The sequence below is a fragment of the Enhydra lutris genome, unplaced genomic scaffold, assembly GCF_002288905.1.
Source record: "Enhydra lutris kenyoni isolate GAN:26980312 unplaced genomic scaffold, ASM228890v2 scaffoldscaffold5, whole genome shotgun sequence".
NCBI lineage: Eukaryota > Metazoa > Chordata > Mammalia > Carnivora > Mustelidae > Enhydra > Enhydra lutris.
In genome coordinates, this window is record NW_019154089.1 from 25174645 (window position 1) to 25193092 (window position 18448).

Genomic DNA, 18448 nt, shown 5'->3' on the forward strand with positions numbered 1-18448 from the left:
ATGGATGACAAAATCATAACCTAGGGAAAGGATACCCCAGAAGTGAAATCAGAAAACCAGGATTCACAATGAACCCTCAAGAGAAACCAAGTCATACACTTCATTCTACCATGCTGATTCCTTATTAAGGACCAAAAATATCCTTGAGGCTAAGGTCACTTCAATGTTACTCTGCATAGATAATACATTCAAATACTCTGCATTCTTCAGAAGGAACATCCTATGTAAACATGTGGCAAGATTACATAGTTCTTTTTAAAAAACAATCAGATGGCACAAGTAGATACAATATCTGTAACATTCTAGGTCTCAAGCAGAGTTCACCAGGGTCCATTTTATTATTTATATCTCAATAGGTATCAACTGTATTTTCTTATATGCATCAGATGTTACATAAGAATGTAATTTTTAAAAATTAAAGCAACAAATAACAGTGAGTTTAGATGCGTGGTCCTTATGGTTATAAAGTAAATAAAAGAAAACTAAGCGTTACCATGCCAACAGTACATATTTATTACTCTTGAATGGCCAAAAGACTTACAAGGCCCATCATTATTAGTATAACCACAGATATGAAATATCACTTAGTGACATGGAGTGAAAAGGACAGTTTTACACATATTAAAAAAATACATACACATACACACACACTCTCTGTCAATTGCTCACCATACACTGCTACAAAAGCAGGAGGCATCAGGCTACAGGAGTTCCAATATACATAACACGTTGAAATATCTCAAGCTTAAAAACTGCATGTAAGTTGCAAAAATAAAGTTTCTTTCTTCAAACATTTTGATCAGAGCTCAAGCAATGCAAATAATGAACACCAATGATTTTTGTACTACTTAACTCACTTTAAAACATAAAAAAGGTCAACAGTTGCAAAAGTCCTGAAAATGTAGAGGTTATAGGAATGAATAATGCATTTCATCCTAGAGAAAGTCTACAGTAGATCTGTCTCATCCTGGCTCGTAAATATTGAAGAATCATAATTTACTATACTCAAACAAAGTTAAGCCAGAACAAAATGATAAAAAGAAAAATCATTACTTCAACTGAGGCATTATTGCCCTTAGTTTCTTTACAATTTCACTAGTGCAAGAGCATCATTTACCTGAAAGATCATGAGTCACAATTAAAGAGCACTCATACAAAATTATTTCCTTTTTTCTTTAAAAAGTGCCACATACTATACTTCTCAATTAAAAAAAAAAAACAAACTGCACATACACTAATGAAAGACCGTTTGCCTCCATCTCTTGTCAATGAGGAAAGGCCAGAGTGATTCTTTGATTCCAATTCTAAATGGTGTTCTCTGGCCAATGCCCAAGGTCTCTAATTTGGTGCAGTCAAGCTGAGCATTTCTTGGACGTTGTGCTCCTAAGACGGGACTGTCAGTTATCTTTAAAGAAAAATAAAACAAAAAAATTAAAAATAAATACATCTATGTTGCAGTTTTATAGTCTCTATTTCACTTTGCCCTTAACTGCACATCTGATCTGATCCCTGGAAAAATACAAATAATCAAGATAAGACTTTTCCTATAAACTTCACCAATACTCATGGGCTTCCTTGTACAGGATAATTTAGAGACAAGTAATAATATAAACCACCAACTTACAAGTTCACTTTAATTAGTACCAAAAAATGAAGTTACCCAGTATTTCTAAAGCAACATTAAAAGTTTTATCAGTAATACAAAAAAAACAAAACAAACAAACAAAAAAAAACAAATATAGTGACAGACCTGGGCTTTCAACAAGTGAGGTTTAAAACACCATGTACGGGACGCCTGGGTGGTTCAGTGGGTTAAGCCGCTGCCTTCGGCTCGGGTCATGACCCCAGGGTCCCGGGATCGAGTCCCGCATCAGGCTCCTTGCTCAGCGGGGAGCCTGCTTCTCTCTCTCTGCCTCTGCCTGCCTCTCTCCCTGCTTGTGTGCTGTCTCTCTCTCTCTTCCTCTCTGACAAATAAATAAAATCTTAAAAAAAAAATAAAAATAAAAATAAAACACCATGTACTTACAGGTCTTAAGTGACTGCTGGGAAGGTTGAAGGCATCTGCAATTGCACATGCCATTTCATACTTAGTCATCTGTTCATTGCCAGACCAGTGAAAGGTTCCCTTAATTGATGGATCCTAATAACGACATAAAAATTCAAAACAGTTTCAACTTTTTGAGTTGAGTGGAATAACAGATTGGACAAAAAAACTAATTTAAAAGTGCAGGAATTAAAATGCATCCCTCCTTTCTGGAATGCTCCCCAGGAGACATCTAAAATCAAATTCCTATAAATATACCCAGCTAAGCATGAGAAACAATTTCTAGAATTTAGGCTTAAGAATTTTTTTAATAAAAATATAAATGGCTCCAAATTTTATTTAGTGGGAATCGTAAGAATGATTACAGATTTTTACAGAAACACAGGCCAATTTAATGAGTATTTCTAATTATCCTCAGCTAAATCAAAATGTAACAGAACCATTTTGCAGTATGAGCTAATTAGGCATGATATCCTTAAATAGTTCCATAGTACATATTTAAAATATACATTTTTGTATGTTAAAAAACTACAAACTATTATTAACATCCTAAAATCAATCATTCTCACCTTTCTATTAATATTCTAGTCAGAGACAGAGTCCATAGTGTATGAGAAAAAAATTCAAACACAAGAGCATAATATTTTTACTATTCACAAATATAGCCTACTATCTGCAAACTACTTTCATTTGGTCGCCCTGTAGTTTGAAAAAAGTTTTACATAAAACCTTGTAGTTATTGGGGCACCTGGGTGGCTCAGTGGGTTAAGCCTCTGCCTTCGGCTCAGGTCATGATCCCAGGGTCCTGGGATCGAGCCCCGCATCGGGCTCTCTGCTCAGCAGGGAGCCTGCTTCCTCCTCTCTCTCTGCCTACTTGTGATCTCTGTCTGTCAAATAAATAAATAAAATCTTTAAAAAAAAAAAACTTGCATTTATTTATATTATTATAAAGATATATATTATTATGTATAATAATAAAGGAAACAAAAACACTTTGATTTTCACTTGTTGATGGCAGTTAAGAACTCCTCCTTCCAAAGATTCTCACCAGCATTCTCTTTTCTGCTAACTGGCGACATACAGTAGCTACATCTTTGACATGTGTAGGGAACCTCTGCTGCCAGTGGTCCATGTTAGCTGACTTGTTACTGAACTGCACTTTATCAAACATAACAGTCACAGCACTTTCTTCAAGTTTTTCAACTTCTCCATACAGAACAGGAATTCTCAAAACAGCAGCTCCTAGGAATTAATAAAAACAGGTAATTTTTTAAAGCTGACTGGTTCTTAAATCTTGATATTAAATGAAAGTATGTAGACTTAAATAATACTGCCAAAGGGGGATGCCTGGGTGGCTCACTGGGTTAAGCATTTGCCTTCAGCTCAGGTTATGATCCCAGGATCCTGGGATGGAGCCCCACAACGTCAGGGTCCCTGCTTAGCAGAGAACCTGCTCCTCCCTCACTTTCTGTTGTTCCCCCTGCTTGTGCTTGCATACCTACGCCCTCTCAAATAAAAAAAATAAAAATTAAAAAAAAAATACTGTGGTAGAAAACTTGCAATATGCCAAAATGACATAGTTCATCTATAATAACGCCCATTTAACAAATATTATACTGAGTATTTTTAAAGGTCTCTGTCATTTGGGGTATTTTTATATATTATTTTTAACAGTCATAATAATGAACAAATTAAACTGATATGACAACTAAATGCAATGAGTGATCCTTGACTGGATCCTAGATTAAAAAATAAAATGCAATGAAGGACATTATTGGGACAAGTGGGAAAATTCCTACATAGATGATATATTATAGTATAACACCATATTAATGTTAAATTTCCTGAGTGTGATAACTACACTTTAATTATGTAAAGAACATTCTTCTTAGAAGATAAATAGCAATGGGGTGCCTGGGAGGCCTAGTCAGTTTAGTGTCTGACCCTTGGTTTCGATTCAGGTCATGATCTCAGGGTTGTGAGACTGAGCCCCACATACGGCTCTGTGTTCGGTGGGAAATCTGCCTAAAGATTCTCTCCCTTTGCTCCCCGCCACCCCAAAATCAATCAATCAATCAATCTTTTAAAAAAGATAAACAGCATGGTGAAATATTTTGGGGTGAATTTAAACTAATTCCCAACAAGTTCGGTGAAAAACACACATACATACAACCACGACACATTAACAAGTGGTGAATCTATATAAAAGTTATGTGAGTGTTTCACCACATTATTCTTGGAACCACTGATTAAGGAATTATGAGCTTTCAGATTTTATGTAGGCCCCTACTGAGCAGTTACAACAGGCTTTGGATAATGAACACTTTAACTGAAAATTAACAACTTTTTAATTAAATTAACATATTGGATAACCACGTATAGATATGTATTCAAGGATGATTCCTGCAGGATAATTTATAATACCAAAGGGGAAAAAAACCCCACCTGGAAATCTAAATGCCGTAAGCATGGAATCTACACTACAGGATGCTTCTCAAAGACTGTATAGTCTAAGGCAGTGCAAGGAATCATTAAATCAAGTATACTATGCACCACTGATAGGAAAAGATAATCCAGAGATGACTCAATATGTAGTGAAAGACAAATATTCGAGGGACCAGATTAGAAAACGAAATCCTCCGTTTTTAGAAAATTCACAAAAAATGCTTTCATACCTAACCACATTTGGTGCTCCTCAGAGGCAAGATTATAAAAGAACTTCTACCCTTTACAATTTTGATTTATTTTTTTTTCCAATAAGGATATTACTTTTTATATTCAGCACATATATGTGTGTGTATATACACAAACACATATAGGGGGAAAGAAGAGCCATACAAACAGAAATTCAAAACCTGGGGCACCTTGGTGGCTCAGTCAGTTAAGCATCTGACTCCTGATTTTGGCTCAGGTCATGATCTCAGTGTTGTAAGATCAAGCCCTGCCCTGGGCTCCACACTGGGTATGAAGCCTGCTTGAGATTCTCTCTTTCCTTCTCCACCTGCCCCTCCCCCCAACCCTCTTATCTCTCCAGATCTTAAAAAAAAGAAATAAATAAATTTAAAAATTGTACAAAAAATAACAAATACCTCAATCTAGGAGAAAGGATACAGACCTGTTTTTTGAAAGTATATTACAAATATTTATACTATAAGATTCCTGTCCTTTATACAGTAACATTTTTTAAAATCTAAGCTCTACGCCCAATATGGGGATTGAACTCACGACCCCAAGATCATCAAGAATTACATATTCTACTGACTAAGCCAGCCAGGTGCCCCTATACAGTGACATTCATGTATATACTAATACTGGAAAAAGTCTGCAAGGATTCATAAATTCATCACGATTTCTAAAATTCTTATTTTTCATTTTTATTAACTACATTCTCTAATTTTTCCTCCAATGATTTATGCTAATTTTTTCAAAATTTTCTATGTCTTATATATAGCATACCATATATATGTATATGTATATATATACATACGTGCGTGTGTGTGTGTGTGTGTGTTTCTCAATATCATAAAAGGAATCCTCAAAACAATCAAAACTATCAGGAGCTAAAGATATTTGTCTTACCTAAATTGTTCTCTAGGACAGCCTTTTCTCCTTCTAATTTCGTTTTGCCATACAGATTTAGGGGACTTGGTACATCTTCCTCTCTATAAGGTGGATTTGTTCCATCAAATACATAATCTGAACTAATGTAGATTAGAAACGCTCCAATTAAAGCTAAAAAAGACAGACATAAAAGAAATAAAATAATCTATCAAATTATTACATAACATCACTGCACTGGCATTTATAATAGCTTATTCATCATATATAAACAAATCTCTTCTAAGCGATTTAGAAACCTTTGACTTTTATAAACTCAGCAATTATTTAATATTTTGCAAAGATTTTATAAAGTCATCATTTATTACCTGCTTCCTTTGCTAAATTCCCAGAAGCATCCACATTAAGCTGAGAAGCAGCATCTGGCTGATTTTCCACAACATCTGGCCTTCTCTCTGCTGCACAGTGTACTATGACATGGGGCTGGAAGGTAAACATTGATGTATTTTTTTTTAATTTTTTTTTTTTAATTTATTTGACAGAGATCACAAGTAGGCAGAGAGGCAGGCAGAGAGAGAGGAAGGAAAGCAGGCTCCCTGCTGAGCAGAGAACCCGATGTGGGGCTCGATCCCAGGACCCTGGGATCATGACCTGAGCCGAAAGCAGAGGCTTTAACCCACTGAGCCACCCAGGCACCCCACTGATGTATTTTAACCCAAAAGGAATAAAACAGGGGAGCTACAGCCTTCCAACAGTAACTCAATTCATAAAAAAAGTTTGCTAAATCAACATTCCTTCAAGTAAATAATCGCTATAATTTTTTTAATTTTTTTTTTTTAGAATTGCTATAATAGTTTTGCCATGCTTCTCTTTTCCAAATTTCAAACTTCCTTAAAATAAATGTAGGTGAGGTTACTAGGTGACTCAGTGGATTAAGCCTCTGCCTTCAGTTCAGGTCATGATCTCAGGATCCTGGGATCCAGCCCTGCATCGGGCTCTCTGCTCAGCAGGGAGCCTGCTTCCCCCACTCTCTCGACCTGCTGCTCTGCCTACTTGTGATCTCTCTCTCTCAAATAAATAAATAAATCTTTAAGAGATAGACAGACAGATAAATAAATAAATAAATAAGTGTAGGCCCTGAAAAGGAAAGAGCAATTTAGTAATCTCTAGGCAAAACCAAATAAACACAATGTCAACAACTATTACTTTTCCATCAAAATAAGCTTTATTCTCTCATTTGGATGGGAGAAAAGAGCTAACATTTATACAATTAATATGATCTAAATAATTTATGGTAAAAGAATACCAATTTCAAATTAAATAGATAAATTCAAATCTCTTATATCAACCATTTAAAGAATGTTAACTATTGGGCGCCTGGGTGCCTCAGTGGGTTAAGCCTCTGCCTTCGGCTCAGGTCATGATCTTAGGGTCCTGGGACTGAGACCCATCTTGGGCTCCCTGTTCAGTAGGGAGTCTGCTTCTCCCTCTTTCTCTCTGCCTGCCCCTCTGCCTATTTGTGATCTCTCTCTCTCTGTCAAATAAATCCAATCTTAAACAACAACAACAAAATGTTAACTATTCATTTAGTTTGTTGCCTGTATACTAACCACTGTGCAAGGAGCAAGGATTTCATAATCTACTGGAAAAGAAGGATATGTAAAGAGACTGTTTCAGTAGTATGTGACATATATCAAGACAGAGGAATGGGGCACCTGGCTGGCTCAGTCAGTAGAGGATGTGATTCTTGATCTTGGGGTAATGAGTTCAAGCCTCATGCGCAGCCTAGAGCTTACTTAAAAATAATAATAATAATAACTAAATTGAAGATATAGGAATGCACAGGGTCTTTTGTTAAGGAGGGGTATCTACTTCCCAGAGAAGATGAACCCAGGCGAAGATTCGGTAAAACTACTGACAGGCAGGGCTAACACAAAAACATGCCGTACTATCTCCATTCTTAACAACTGCTGAGGAAGCATAATCTTAGAGTTGCTTTAAAACTTGAATGTGCGGGGCGCCTGGGTGGCTCAGCGGGTTGAGCCGCTGCCTTCGGCTCAGGTCATGATCTCAGGGTCCTGGGATCGAGCCCTGCATCGGGCTCTGCTCAGCGGGGAGCCTGCTTCCTCCTCTCTCTCTGCCTGCCTCTCTGCCTACTTGTGATCTCTCTCTGTCAAATAAATAAATAAAATCTTAAAAAAAAAAAAAAACTTGAACATGCATAATCTGGTGCATCTTACAACGTCCTGGGCCCCACACAGACTTACTGAGTTAAAATTTCTGGAAATGGGATCTAAATAATGAATTCCCCAAGTGACTAATGCAGGTGTCCCTTGGACATTGTTGAAAAGAACTTTAACTCTCACAATTTGATCAGAGGTAGAACAGAAGTTAAATTTTTCAGTAACTTTACTACAGCAATGGTCAACAAGTTATTTAACCCGAGCCTTTGTCATCTCTAAAATGGAAATGATAATATCTACTTTGCAGTGTTATGGGTTTACAGATAATATTAAACAGGCATTTGCATAGAAAGTCATATTTAACAAGAGAACCTCACAAACATAAACTTTTTATAAAATGCTTTTTTTAATTCCCAAGTTTTGTCAACCTGTGTTTCAACCCAATCTTTTGAATGACTGCATATACTTTGCCATGCTAAAAGAAAAAAAAAGTGCACTATACACTTGATCGTGGAACATGGGTTTGAATTACGAGTCTATTTATATGTGGATATTTTTAAATAAATAAAATACCATAAATCTATTTTCTCAGTAACATTTTCTTCTCCACAGCTTATTTTATTATAAGAATATAGTATATAACACATACGTAAAATATGTGTTAATCAACCAGGCTTCCAGTCAATAGTAGGCTATTAGCAATTGTTTTGAGGAAGTAAAAAGTTATACAAAGATGTTCAACTATGCAGGGATTAGCACTCCTAAGCCCTGCACTGTTCAAGGGTCAACTGCATACTCTTGCTGCTTAATAGGTTAGAGCTTAAGTACAGTAAGTCTCTTGAGAGCAAGAACATTTTCTAAATCACCCAGACAATTGTTAATATAGTTTACAGACAATTCTTAGCATAGTTTATATATGTGTTAAAACAGACAACCATACCTGAAAATCATGAATGATGTGATGAACCGCTTCAGAATCCAAAAGATTAATCTGTTCAAATTTTGGTCTTGCTCTTCTAAAACCACAGCCAAAGGCATGCCAATTATTCTGCTTAAATTCTTTATACACAGCTCTGCCAAGAAGCCCGGTGGCACCAGTAATCAGAACCCGCCTATTGGGAACATTAACTTCCTCCTAAAAGGTGAATAGGAGAACAAAGGATTACATGTTTTGAAAATATTCTCTCTACAAAATTAGTCACCATTATTGTTCAATAAATACTTCCACTCTAAGTAGTTTGCTTCATGTCCCATATTTATTAGATAATTCTTAAGTTAAAACAAAGATCAAGCTGCGTCAATAATTATATCACTTAAGAAAACATTTTACTGGGGCACCTTGGTGGCTCAGTCATTAAGCGTTTGCCTTTGGCTCAGGTCAAGCCCCACATCAGACTACCTGATCAGTGGGAAGCCTGCTTCTCCCTCTCCCACTCCCCTTGTTCATGTGCCCTCTCTCGCTGTGTCTCTCTCTGTCAAATAAATAAATAAAATCTTTAAAAAAGAAAAAAGAAAGGTTTTATTCATCTTATCCAAGAAAAAGAACCTAAGGTGATACTGTAAGGATATACCTAGTCAAATAGATTTAGATTTGAATAAACAGCAATTTTAATTACGTTCTCCATTTTATAAAAATGTACAATTAGTTTGAAGCTTATGAATTTTTTACGCCCTGATTAACTATTTGGCTGTATTCCACCAATATGTTCACAAGTTGACAATTTTGGTCTTCAGTTTGTAATCCCAAGTTTTCTTTCAAATCTCATTGATTTATCATATTCTGATAGGTCTGAATTAGAGAATTCACATTTCACAAGAATTTATGTGGAGGAAAAATACATGTGGTCTTGACAGTAATAACAATCCAAGTTTAAGCAAACTGGTAAATGTTCCTGAGTTAACTCCAAATTTACCTTAACAGACAAGTTAAATTTAACATTGGTGGGGGAAGCCCTAACACAGAAGATAAGGGAAAAAAGAAAAAGAAACTAAATATTTTAAACTAATCTATGTTCTTACATGGCAAAGAAAAAATTCCATACACAATGAAATTAAAAGGAACAACTATTTAGAAAAAAAAAAAGTTGTTTCCAAACCAGTTTAAAAACTTCCATTCTTCCCAAAGATGGGTAACACCAAATTTCCCAAACTCTTGAATAAAATCAACATTTACTATTTTAAAAACCACCAATAAAATGTTTTATTAGGGGGGCGCCTGGGTGGCTCAGTGTGTTTAGCCTCTGCCTTCGGCTCAGGTCATGATCTCAGGGTCCTGGGATCAAGCCCTATATCAGGCTCTCTGCTCAGCTGGGAGCCTGCTTCCTCCTCTTTCTCTACCTGCCTCTCTGCCTGCTTGTGATCGCTCTCTCTCTCTCTCTCTCTGTCAAATAAATAAAATCTTTAAAAAAAAAAGAGAGAGAGAGAGAGAGAAAAGAAAAGTTTTATTAGGGGCACTTTGCTTGCTACGTCAGTATAGCATGTGACTCTTGATCTCAGGGTCATAAGTTTAAGCCCAGGTTTGGTGTGCAGCCTACTTAAAAAAAAAATTATTGTATTTTATCAATTCGCAGTCTTTTTACTTCAAGGGCTATGGTCACCTATTCTGAGATATCAAAAACTTCAAACAAGCACGGTGCCTGGGTGGCTCGGTGGGTTAAGTGTCTGCCTTTGGCTGGGGTCATGATCCCAGGGTCCTGGGATAAAGTCCCACATGGGGTTCCTTGCTCAGCAGGAAGTCTGTTTCTCCTTCTCCCTCTGCTACTCCCATGCTCATGCCCTCTCTTGCTCCCTCTCTCTCAAATAAATAAAATCTTAAAAAAAAACAATACACTTTAAACAAGCATACAATAACTAAAGATCTTTGTTAGTCCTTAGTTCAGCAGAATAATTTAGCACTATGTTTTTTTTGTTTTTGTTTTTGTTTTTGTTTTTTAAAGATGGCCACCACAGGGCGCCTGGGTGGCACAGTTAGGCCTCTGACTCTTGGTTTCAGCTCGGGTCCTGATCTCAGAATTGTGAGACTGAGTCCAGTATTGGGCTCCATACTCAGCGGGGAGTCTGCTTGAGATTTTTTTTCTCTCGCTCCCTCTGCCCCTCCAGCTTGTATGCACATGCACGCTTGTGCTCTCTTTCTCTGAGATAAATAAATAGTAAAAAAAAAAAAAAAAAAAGAAGAAGAAGAGGAAGAGGAAAAAAAAATAAAAAGCCACCTAAATTAGGTATTCCTACCATACGAAAAATCTGAAATGAAAGGGCTGACAGAAACAGCATGGGGCGGGGGACCCTGGACCTGGTTTCTGATCAGGTCATAATCTCAAAGTAGTGTGATAGAGCCCCAGATTGGGCTCTCCTCGGAGTCTGCCTGTCCCTTTCCCTCCCCATTTGCAGAGGTGCTCTCTCTAAAGTGAATAAATAACATCTTTAAAAAAAGGGGGGGGCACCTGGGTGGCTCAGTGGGTTAATGCCTCTGTCTTCAGATCAGGTCATGATCCTGGCGTCCTGGGATCGAGCCCCACATTGGGCTCTCTGCTCAGCAGGGAGCCTGTTTCCGCCTGCCTCTTTGCCTACTTGTGATCTCTGTCTGTCAAATAAATAAATAAAATCTTTAAAAAAAAAAAAAAAGGAGACCACATAATGGTAAACTCTTAAAGATATTTTTTCCTTAGTTCAACCATTCCAAACATTTTAAAAATTGAAGGAAAAATCATCTAGGCTCTCAGTGGTAAAACCTGGCCCCAAGCCAACTGATCTATGAAAACAAGGATTTCAGCCAGCAAAATATTTTCTTTGAATTTTGGCAAGAAAACAGCCCTACAAAGACTGATTTGTAAAGAAGAGAGAACATGCCAAGTCTAGTAGACACAATCAGAAAACAATTTACACAGGATAAATACCATAAAGATCCCTGAGAAAATATAAAAGAGCTATGATTTGGTTTCTTCTGAGTTTCTCACTTTTTATTACTTCACATTAAAGAAGCAAAGGCGTATGTTACAGTTCTTAGTTGGTGGTTCTTAGGGTTCATTATGTATAAGAATCACGCAGGAGGCTTTCAGATTTAGTATATCTGGGATAAGTCCTGATAATATGTATTTCTAACAAGTTCCCAGGAATGTGCTGAAGATGGTGATTTGGGAACTGACCTTTGAGAAGTGTAATCTTGAACTCCAGGAAAAGTCCAAGGTTCTTCTAAAGAAACATTTATCTTATTCAAAGAAGCCAAAAAATGTCATCTACCTTTCCAGATCTACCTTTCCTTCCCTCTTCTCCCGTAAAAGGAAAACAAGAGTAAAGTCAAAGAACAAGTATATGTATTACACAAAGGTTACTGAACAGTGGATTCCAATCTCTGCGTACTTCACTGATTGCATAAAGCACACTTTTTCCTCACTTTAACATCCCTGTTAAATGAATGAAACAGATGCATCTTCCTACTGTGTCATACTCTGGCAGTGTGTTTTGCTTTTTAGTGCATCTTAAAATCAGAGCCCAGATAATCAAGTACATTTTAGACTTGATGAAATACAGCATTAAATTACAAGGACAGCAAGGCTCTTAGGGAATTTAATACACTTAACTTTAAAACAGAATGTGGTTGCATGGAAAAAAATACAATCTTATGTCCTTAAAGCCTGGGGTAATTTATAAGGTCCCTAGAAGAAAAGAGGAAACAGTCCACGGTAACCAGTGAACAGATGTCAATGCTCGAGAATTTTCTTTATTAAAAAAAGCAGAGATCTGAAGTGCAAGCATTTCGTAAAACGGAAATGATACTGCACAATCTTATATCTGAAAACCATCCAGTATTATGTAAGCCTACATCTTAACTTATGATCATAAGAATAGCCTTATTAAACATGCAGGGCAACTACTATTTCCAAACTGAGGAATCTGAAGCCCTGAAACGTCAAAGTCTTTACCCATAGTAAATGGAAAAGGTTGGGCCCGGACTTGTTTCTAGCTTCTATGGTCCAGCCAAATACATACTGAGTTTTGTCTTAATCCTTTGACCTTCTATTTGATTTCATAATGATTAAATTTTAACTATACTGCCATGAAATGTGGTACTAAGAAGTTACTGAAATCTCTATTGATCAAATTCCTCATTAGTAAAAAGAGGAATGTGAATATAAGATGACTAAGGCTCTTCCAGCTTTACAGTTTTATAATTCTAACATTTTCCAAATTACACTTAACACAGAGGGGACTGAAGAGTGAAAGGAGCCTCATTTATTTAAGTAATTTTTCCTCTTTTCACAGAGTTCTCTCTAGAGACTCAATGAGCACCTTCTGTCACACAACAGGAGCCAAGACAAGATTTCTGTCATTTGGTGGTTGGCAAATAAAATATGCCTCACTCTGAAATTAAAAGACGCCAAACAAAAACATTTATTTTTTACTTTCCATATATAAACAGAAATCCACCTCAAGCTTTTTAAAAGCACACTGTTTTGGGGGGTTTTTTTGTTTATTTTAAAGATTTTATTTATTTATTTGTCAGAGAGAGAGCACAAGCAGGCAGAGTGGCAGGCAGAGGCAGAGAGAGAAGGAGGCTCCCTGCTGGACAAGGAGCCCGATGTGGGACTCCCTCCTAGAACCCCAGGATCATGACCCGAACCGAAGGCAGCGGCTTAATCGATTGAGCCACCCAGGTGTCCCTTTATTTTTGTTTTTAAAAGAAAAGGACTATTCCTCTAAAAAATTACTTAGGACTGTTACTCCATAAAATACTTTAGTCTTGCAAAACTCAGGAATATCCATGCACTTCAAAGAACTCAGAATGAAGAAACTGTAGTTACTCCAAACAACAACAAAGAGTTGAAAATACTGTCTGCCTGAAAACTTAACTTATACGTACAGTATGAAGTATCACTTTAAGTTACTCTGAATGTATTTGCCTCTAACTACATAAACTCTTAGAAGTATGGAACTACAAGTGAACAGATTTATAGTCACCCAAAGAATTCCTGAAAAATTAAATACATAGAAATGAATGCAGAGGTACAAGTTTCACTATGCTACCAAATCAAATGCCACCAAACTACAGGTAATGATACAGACGGCTCTTTCAAAATGGTCCAACACTACTCTGGGACAGTGATTTCCACTTCAGTGGAAGCATTAACTTCTAAAAAACGTCCTAGAAAAAGAATGAGACATCAGTAACATTTAAATAGAGATCTTCTTAAATTTTAGTGGTAAATAAAATACTTTGCTCTTTTTAGAACCTCTTAGATATGGCAGTTTCCTCTTCCTTTCTTTAACTGATCCTCTCATACAACATTCCCCTGGAGGCAGATCTCTGAGTAGACATTACCGGACACGAAGAAACTCAAGATTCCATAACTATCTAGGTGACACTGGTCTAACTGCTACTGTCACCCTATTTCTACCCTTCAAGACAGTCTTAACAGGTACCACCATAGTCACCTTCTCCAATGTAAGCAGTAAGGCAGTCCTCATTCTCACAAGTGAATTTTAGTTCTACATGTTTTGAGAGAGCAGAAAATACGTGTCAAGATTTAGGGTGGAGGCCCCTGGCCAGCTCAGTCTGTACAGCTTTACACTCTCATCTCAGGGCTATGAGCGTGAGCCCCACTATGGGTGCAGATTATTTTAAAATTAAAAGAATCCTTAAAAAAAATAAGATTTAGGGTGTATCGTTTTTAGTGAAATCATGAAAACCTATTTTCATTAATCTACTGAACTCCTACTGTGAAACATTAAGCTTTACACACACACACACACACACACACACACGCATACGTATGTAAACAATATGTAACATTATGCATTCAGTACTTTGAAGGGCACATAGGAACAATACATAAGTTTTCATAGTCCATCTAGCCTAACTTTACCCCCCAAACACCAAACTGATTAGAAACACCAAATATACTCTTGGAAGCATAAAAATTCTGCAGTATCAAAAACAGTATCAAAAACAGCCATCTCCCACATCTCTTATTTCCGTAAGACATATCGGTCTAGGCATTAACATTCTTCTTTTCGCCATTGCTAGATACATTCTGTGGATTGAATGCTGGGAGGCCCAGAAATGAAACACAAGAAAGCATGGAGACGGAAGACGTCTGGGATAGTTCTCCCACAGTAACAATCTTCCTTTATGTAACCTCCATAGTGGTTCAAAGCCTGAGAAAGTGAAAGAGATTTGTATCTGAATCCCGGCTCCAAGCTTACTGAATGAACTTGGCCGAAGGCTCATCCTGTAAACCTCAATTTTCTCCTCTGTAAAATGGAGCAAAAACAGTATCTCACTGTTATGACGATTAAATGATGCATGTAAAGTGTATACATAGTGCCTTGCACTAAGATTTCAGTAACTTGTCATCTCCAAATCCGCTGTTTTTAAAAAATCACTTTCCCCTTCGTTCTCAGATAAAAACTGGTAAGATCGAGACATACGAACAAAGAATGAAGAAGAAATTCAGAGAGATAAAACAAAACCGAAAGAGCTCTGAAAGCCCCTCTTCGTTTCCGGGAGGGAAGACCGAAGACACCAGAGTGAAACCAGACCCACTCGCTTCCTGCCGCAGGACTGGAAGAGCAAACACCGACGGGTGAGCACGGAGGTAAACAAACTCGGTGGCGCCGCCCTCTCCAACCAGCGCTAGGAGGGAGGTGCTGCGGCGACTCAGAGTCAGGGGCTGGGATTTCTGCAGGATGCGCAGGGTAAATCACTCGAGCCCCCGCGACCTGGCTCGTCCCCCCTCTGCATTCCCGATTCCTACGAGACCCCCGGGCCGACTCCCTCACCTCCACCAGCCGGCAGCTCCCGGGAACAAAGTGGATGGAGAGCTCGTTCTCCCGCCCCACCATGCCCGCCGTCTTCGCGCCGCCGCCGCAGCGACCGCCACTTCCTCCAGCCCAGGATCGCCACGGGCCGCAGCTGCGTCGTCCTCGGCCCGCCTCCCTAGGTCCGGGCCAGCCCCCGCTCTCCGCTTCCGGCTTCCGCCGCCAAGGCCTCGCCCGTTGATTGGCCACGCTCAGCCGATGCCCCAGAAAGGGGGCGGGCGCGTTCAGTACGCTCCCAGCCCACTCGCCAACTCTTAAAGGAATACACAAAACAAAGGCCTTGGCCTTAGGCACTGAATACAAGTTTTGTGTGGGGAGGGGTTGTCTCTGTACTTTTTTTCTGTCTTTGCCTTTGTTCTGGTCTAGGGAAGAACTGAACTGGATTGCCTAGAGTTTCAAGTTTCCAGACTGCCCTGTGCGTAAGAGCCAACTGGGCACGTAATACATAAAGTAGGAGAAAACATTTTAAAGCCAGGGGGTAGGTTTGGGGAAGACCAGGAAGAGGGAGGACAGTAGACCTCCATCTCTGCAAAATTTGGAGGTTGTTGTTGTTGTTTTTCCCAGAGATTTAGAAAGACAAAGAATAAAAATACAAGTGTTGGCATCTGAGTCATTAACACCTCAACAGCCCATTTTGTCTTTCTGGGATGCTAAAAAGTGGTACGTGTTAAATTCTAAAGAAGTCAAACTATTCTTAACCAGTTAAAAAAAAAAGTTGGGGGGGTGGGGATGGGGGAGGAATTATCCGGGAGCCTCTTCAAAATAGATTCTCGGACTGTACCCGTAAATACATAACGAGAATTTGTGGTAATAGACCCGGGAACTGTACATTTTAGTTAGCGGAAGGAACCGGAACCTACCGACCCCCTTGGAGAAGCGCTCGCGTCAGGAACTGCCTGGTCCGGCCAAGCCAGCTTGGCCTCCGCAACCGCCGCAAATTGAAGAAACCGAGCAGAGTAACGCTAGACCCTCCACCACTTGCACGGCTTCCTAAAAGCACGAATCAGAAACAACAGCCCTGAGGGCTGAGAAAGACCTCGCAGGCAACTGGTTTCCCTCCCAGCTCAAAACAGCAACAATCCGTGTCCATTGGGACACCTGTGAAATTTACCCAGGAAAAAACCCGCCATGGACCTTGTAGGCTCCGCGGGCATGCACCCAACAGTCCCGAGTGTTCTGACCCAGACACGCCGGACACGGGGCTTAAAAGTCGCCCACACGCGTGACCGCGGCTTGGATTTTTCTGAAAAGGCCTTATTTTCATAATCCCTTTTGGTTTATTTCAGAGCTAAAGACTAAGCAGCCTTTTGAAAAAGTTTTTCTTTGTCTGAGCCCCGTGAATTTCCTTTCTACTCAACGCCCCCAACAAGAACTCATTTCTTAATTCGAGTAAACAGTCTTTCTTTGGAACGGTGGGGGAAGAGAGCCTGAACTCCCCCAACCCCCCCACCCCGCTTTCCGATTTTTGTTTTTTCCCAAACTGTTACTGTTAATCAATTTAGCATTATTCAGAGAGTCCTCGAGAGGGCTGCCCCAGCATTAAACATTCATAATCTGCACACAAAGAAAAGGTGAGTGTCCGTGGGTGAGTAGGGGAGGCAAATTCAAGATCCTCCTAATCCTCTTTAAAAACTGGGATTTTTGTTGTTAATTTCTAGAAGCGACGTGTGATGCAACCTGATCGTTCTGATTTTTTTTTTAAAGTGTACAGTGCGAAGATTTAAGGACATGCATATGCAATTACTATTTTTTTGATTCTCAGAGCAGCTTTGTCCAGAGTTAAGAACAAGAGTTTTCTTGCCTACCTTTGAGAATTTGGTGTGATACCTCCCAGTAAAACCAGAGTATAGTTCTAGAGGTATATGTTCATGTGTAGTTTTTATTCATTCTCTTTAAAGATTAAAGTTTCTCTGTGAACAAAAATGCCACCGTTGTACATACAATATCCAAGTTCCTGTGGTGGCTAAGTCTATAAATTCAAAGAGAGCAGCCTGGAGCTAAAGTTTTGTTAGCAGATTCAGTTCATGCTAAGACAAAGGCAGGAGCACACAATTAAAGATAAAATCCTTACTTATATAGAACCTTCACCTACATCACTGCATATAATTTGGTAAAGGAAACTGCTGTTCTGTTTTGCATTTTTTTTTTTTTTTTGGTCAGTTAATGAGACTTAGCTGAAAACCTGGTTCCCAGAGTCAATAATTAAAACTGGTTTATCCTTCCATGTCCCAAAGTTACATGTTTTAAACAAATGAATGACACCCGCTTCTTTTTTTCTTTAACACACCGTTTTGGTTTTTACCAGACATTCACTGGGATGCTTTTTAAAGACACTAACTCCAGAATGCTTCATTTCTTGAACAGCTAGCTCTTACCTGTTCCATGTCCTCCGGCATTTCAGGCATGATTCCAAAATTATCTCAGGAAAACAGATTTGGGGTGAGTCTCAGCCTCTGCCTCTTCTGCCTGGGTCTTTGTTCTGCCTCAAGAGAGCGCAGGCACACAAAAACGTGAGCTTCAGCTTCACTCGACCTTTTAAATTAGCATTTTGATTCCAATCCCAGAATCTCATGCAGTTTTCCACATTGCAGTAAACTGGCAGCTGATTCCCCCTGGCAGTCTTGAAAATACCCAATGAGAAGTTTCATGTTTAATTGCATGTCAAGTTAGGGTCCATTAGCAAAACTATTGGGAGAACCAGTTTATTTAAAAAAGAAGAAGAAAGGAAGAAACAAAAAAACTTCCTGTGAAGACTTGTTGCAATTTTCTCTTGCAGAAGAAAAGCAAGAGCTCACAGTTGGAAAGCACGGAGATCGTGCAGTCGATTTCGTGTCCTGAAATATTTTAT

General features: G+C 38.7%; 1 protein-coding gene across 2 annotated transcripts; it reads right to left on the bottom strand.

The window, feature by feature from the left end:
- Positions 1 to 314: 314 nt before the first annotated feature.
- On the bottom strand, positions 315 to 18111 carry LOC111141243 (methionine adenosyltransferase 2B). Of its 2 annotated transcripts, none has more exons than XM_022493669.1 (7): positions 17976 to 18111; positions 8726 to 8920; positions 5971 to 6085; positions 5624 to 5776; positions 3093 to 3286; positions 2027 to 2140; positions 315 to 1405 (listed from the first exon to the last, which is right to left on the bottom strand). In XM_022493669.1, the coding sequence occupies exons 1-7, from the start codon at positions 18003 to 18005 to the stop codon at positions 1235 to 1237; spliced, it is 972 nt and encodes a 323-aa protein (XP_022349377.1). In that variant the 5' UTR covers positions 18006 to 18111; the 3' UTR covers positions 315 to 1234. The 2 variants fall into 2 exon arrangements, with proteins under 2 accessions (XP_022349377.1, XP_022349376.1); XM_022493668.1 differs by lacking the exon at positions 17976 to 18111 and adding an exon at positions 15562 to 16267.
- Between the last annotated feature and the right edge of the window lie 337 nt (positions 18112 to 18448).

Bases quoted from the DNA above. Each gene is read 5' to 3' on its own strand.
- LOC111141243 (XM_022493668.1), bottom strand. From the start codon at position 15,624: ATGGTGGGGCGGGAGAACGAGCTCTCCATCCACTTTGTTCCCGGGAGC. The intron at 5,777-5,970 runs GTAATAAATGAT...TGTCTTTTTTAG, and splicing joins GAATTTAGCAAAGGAAGCAG to CTTTAATTGGAGCGTTTCTA. The intron at 2,141-3,092 runs GTGAGAATCTTT...TGTCGTTATTAG, and splicing joins TAGCAGAAAAGAGAATGCTG to GATCCATCAATTAAGGGAAC.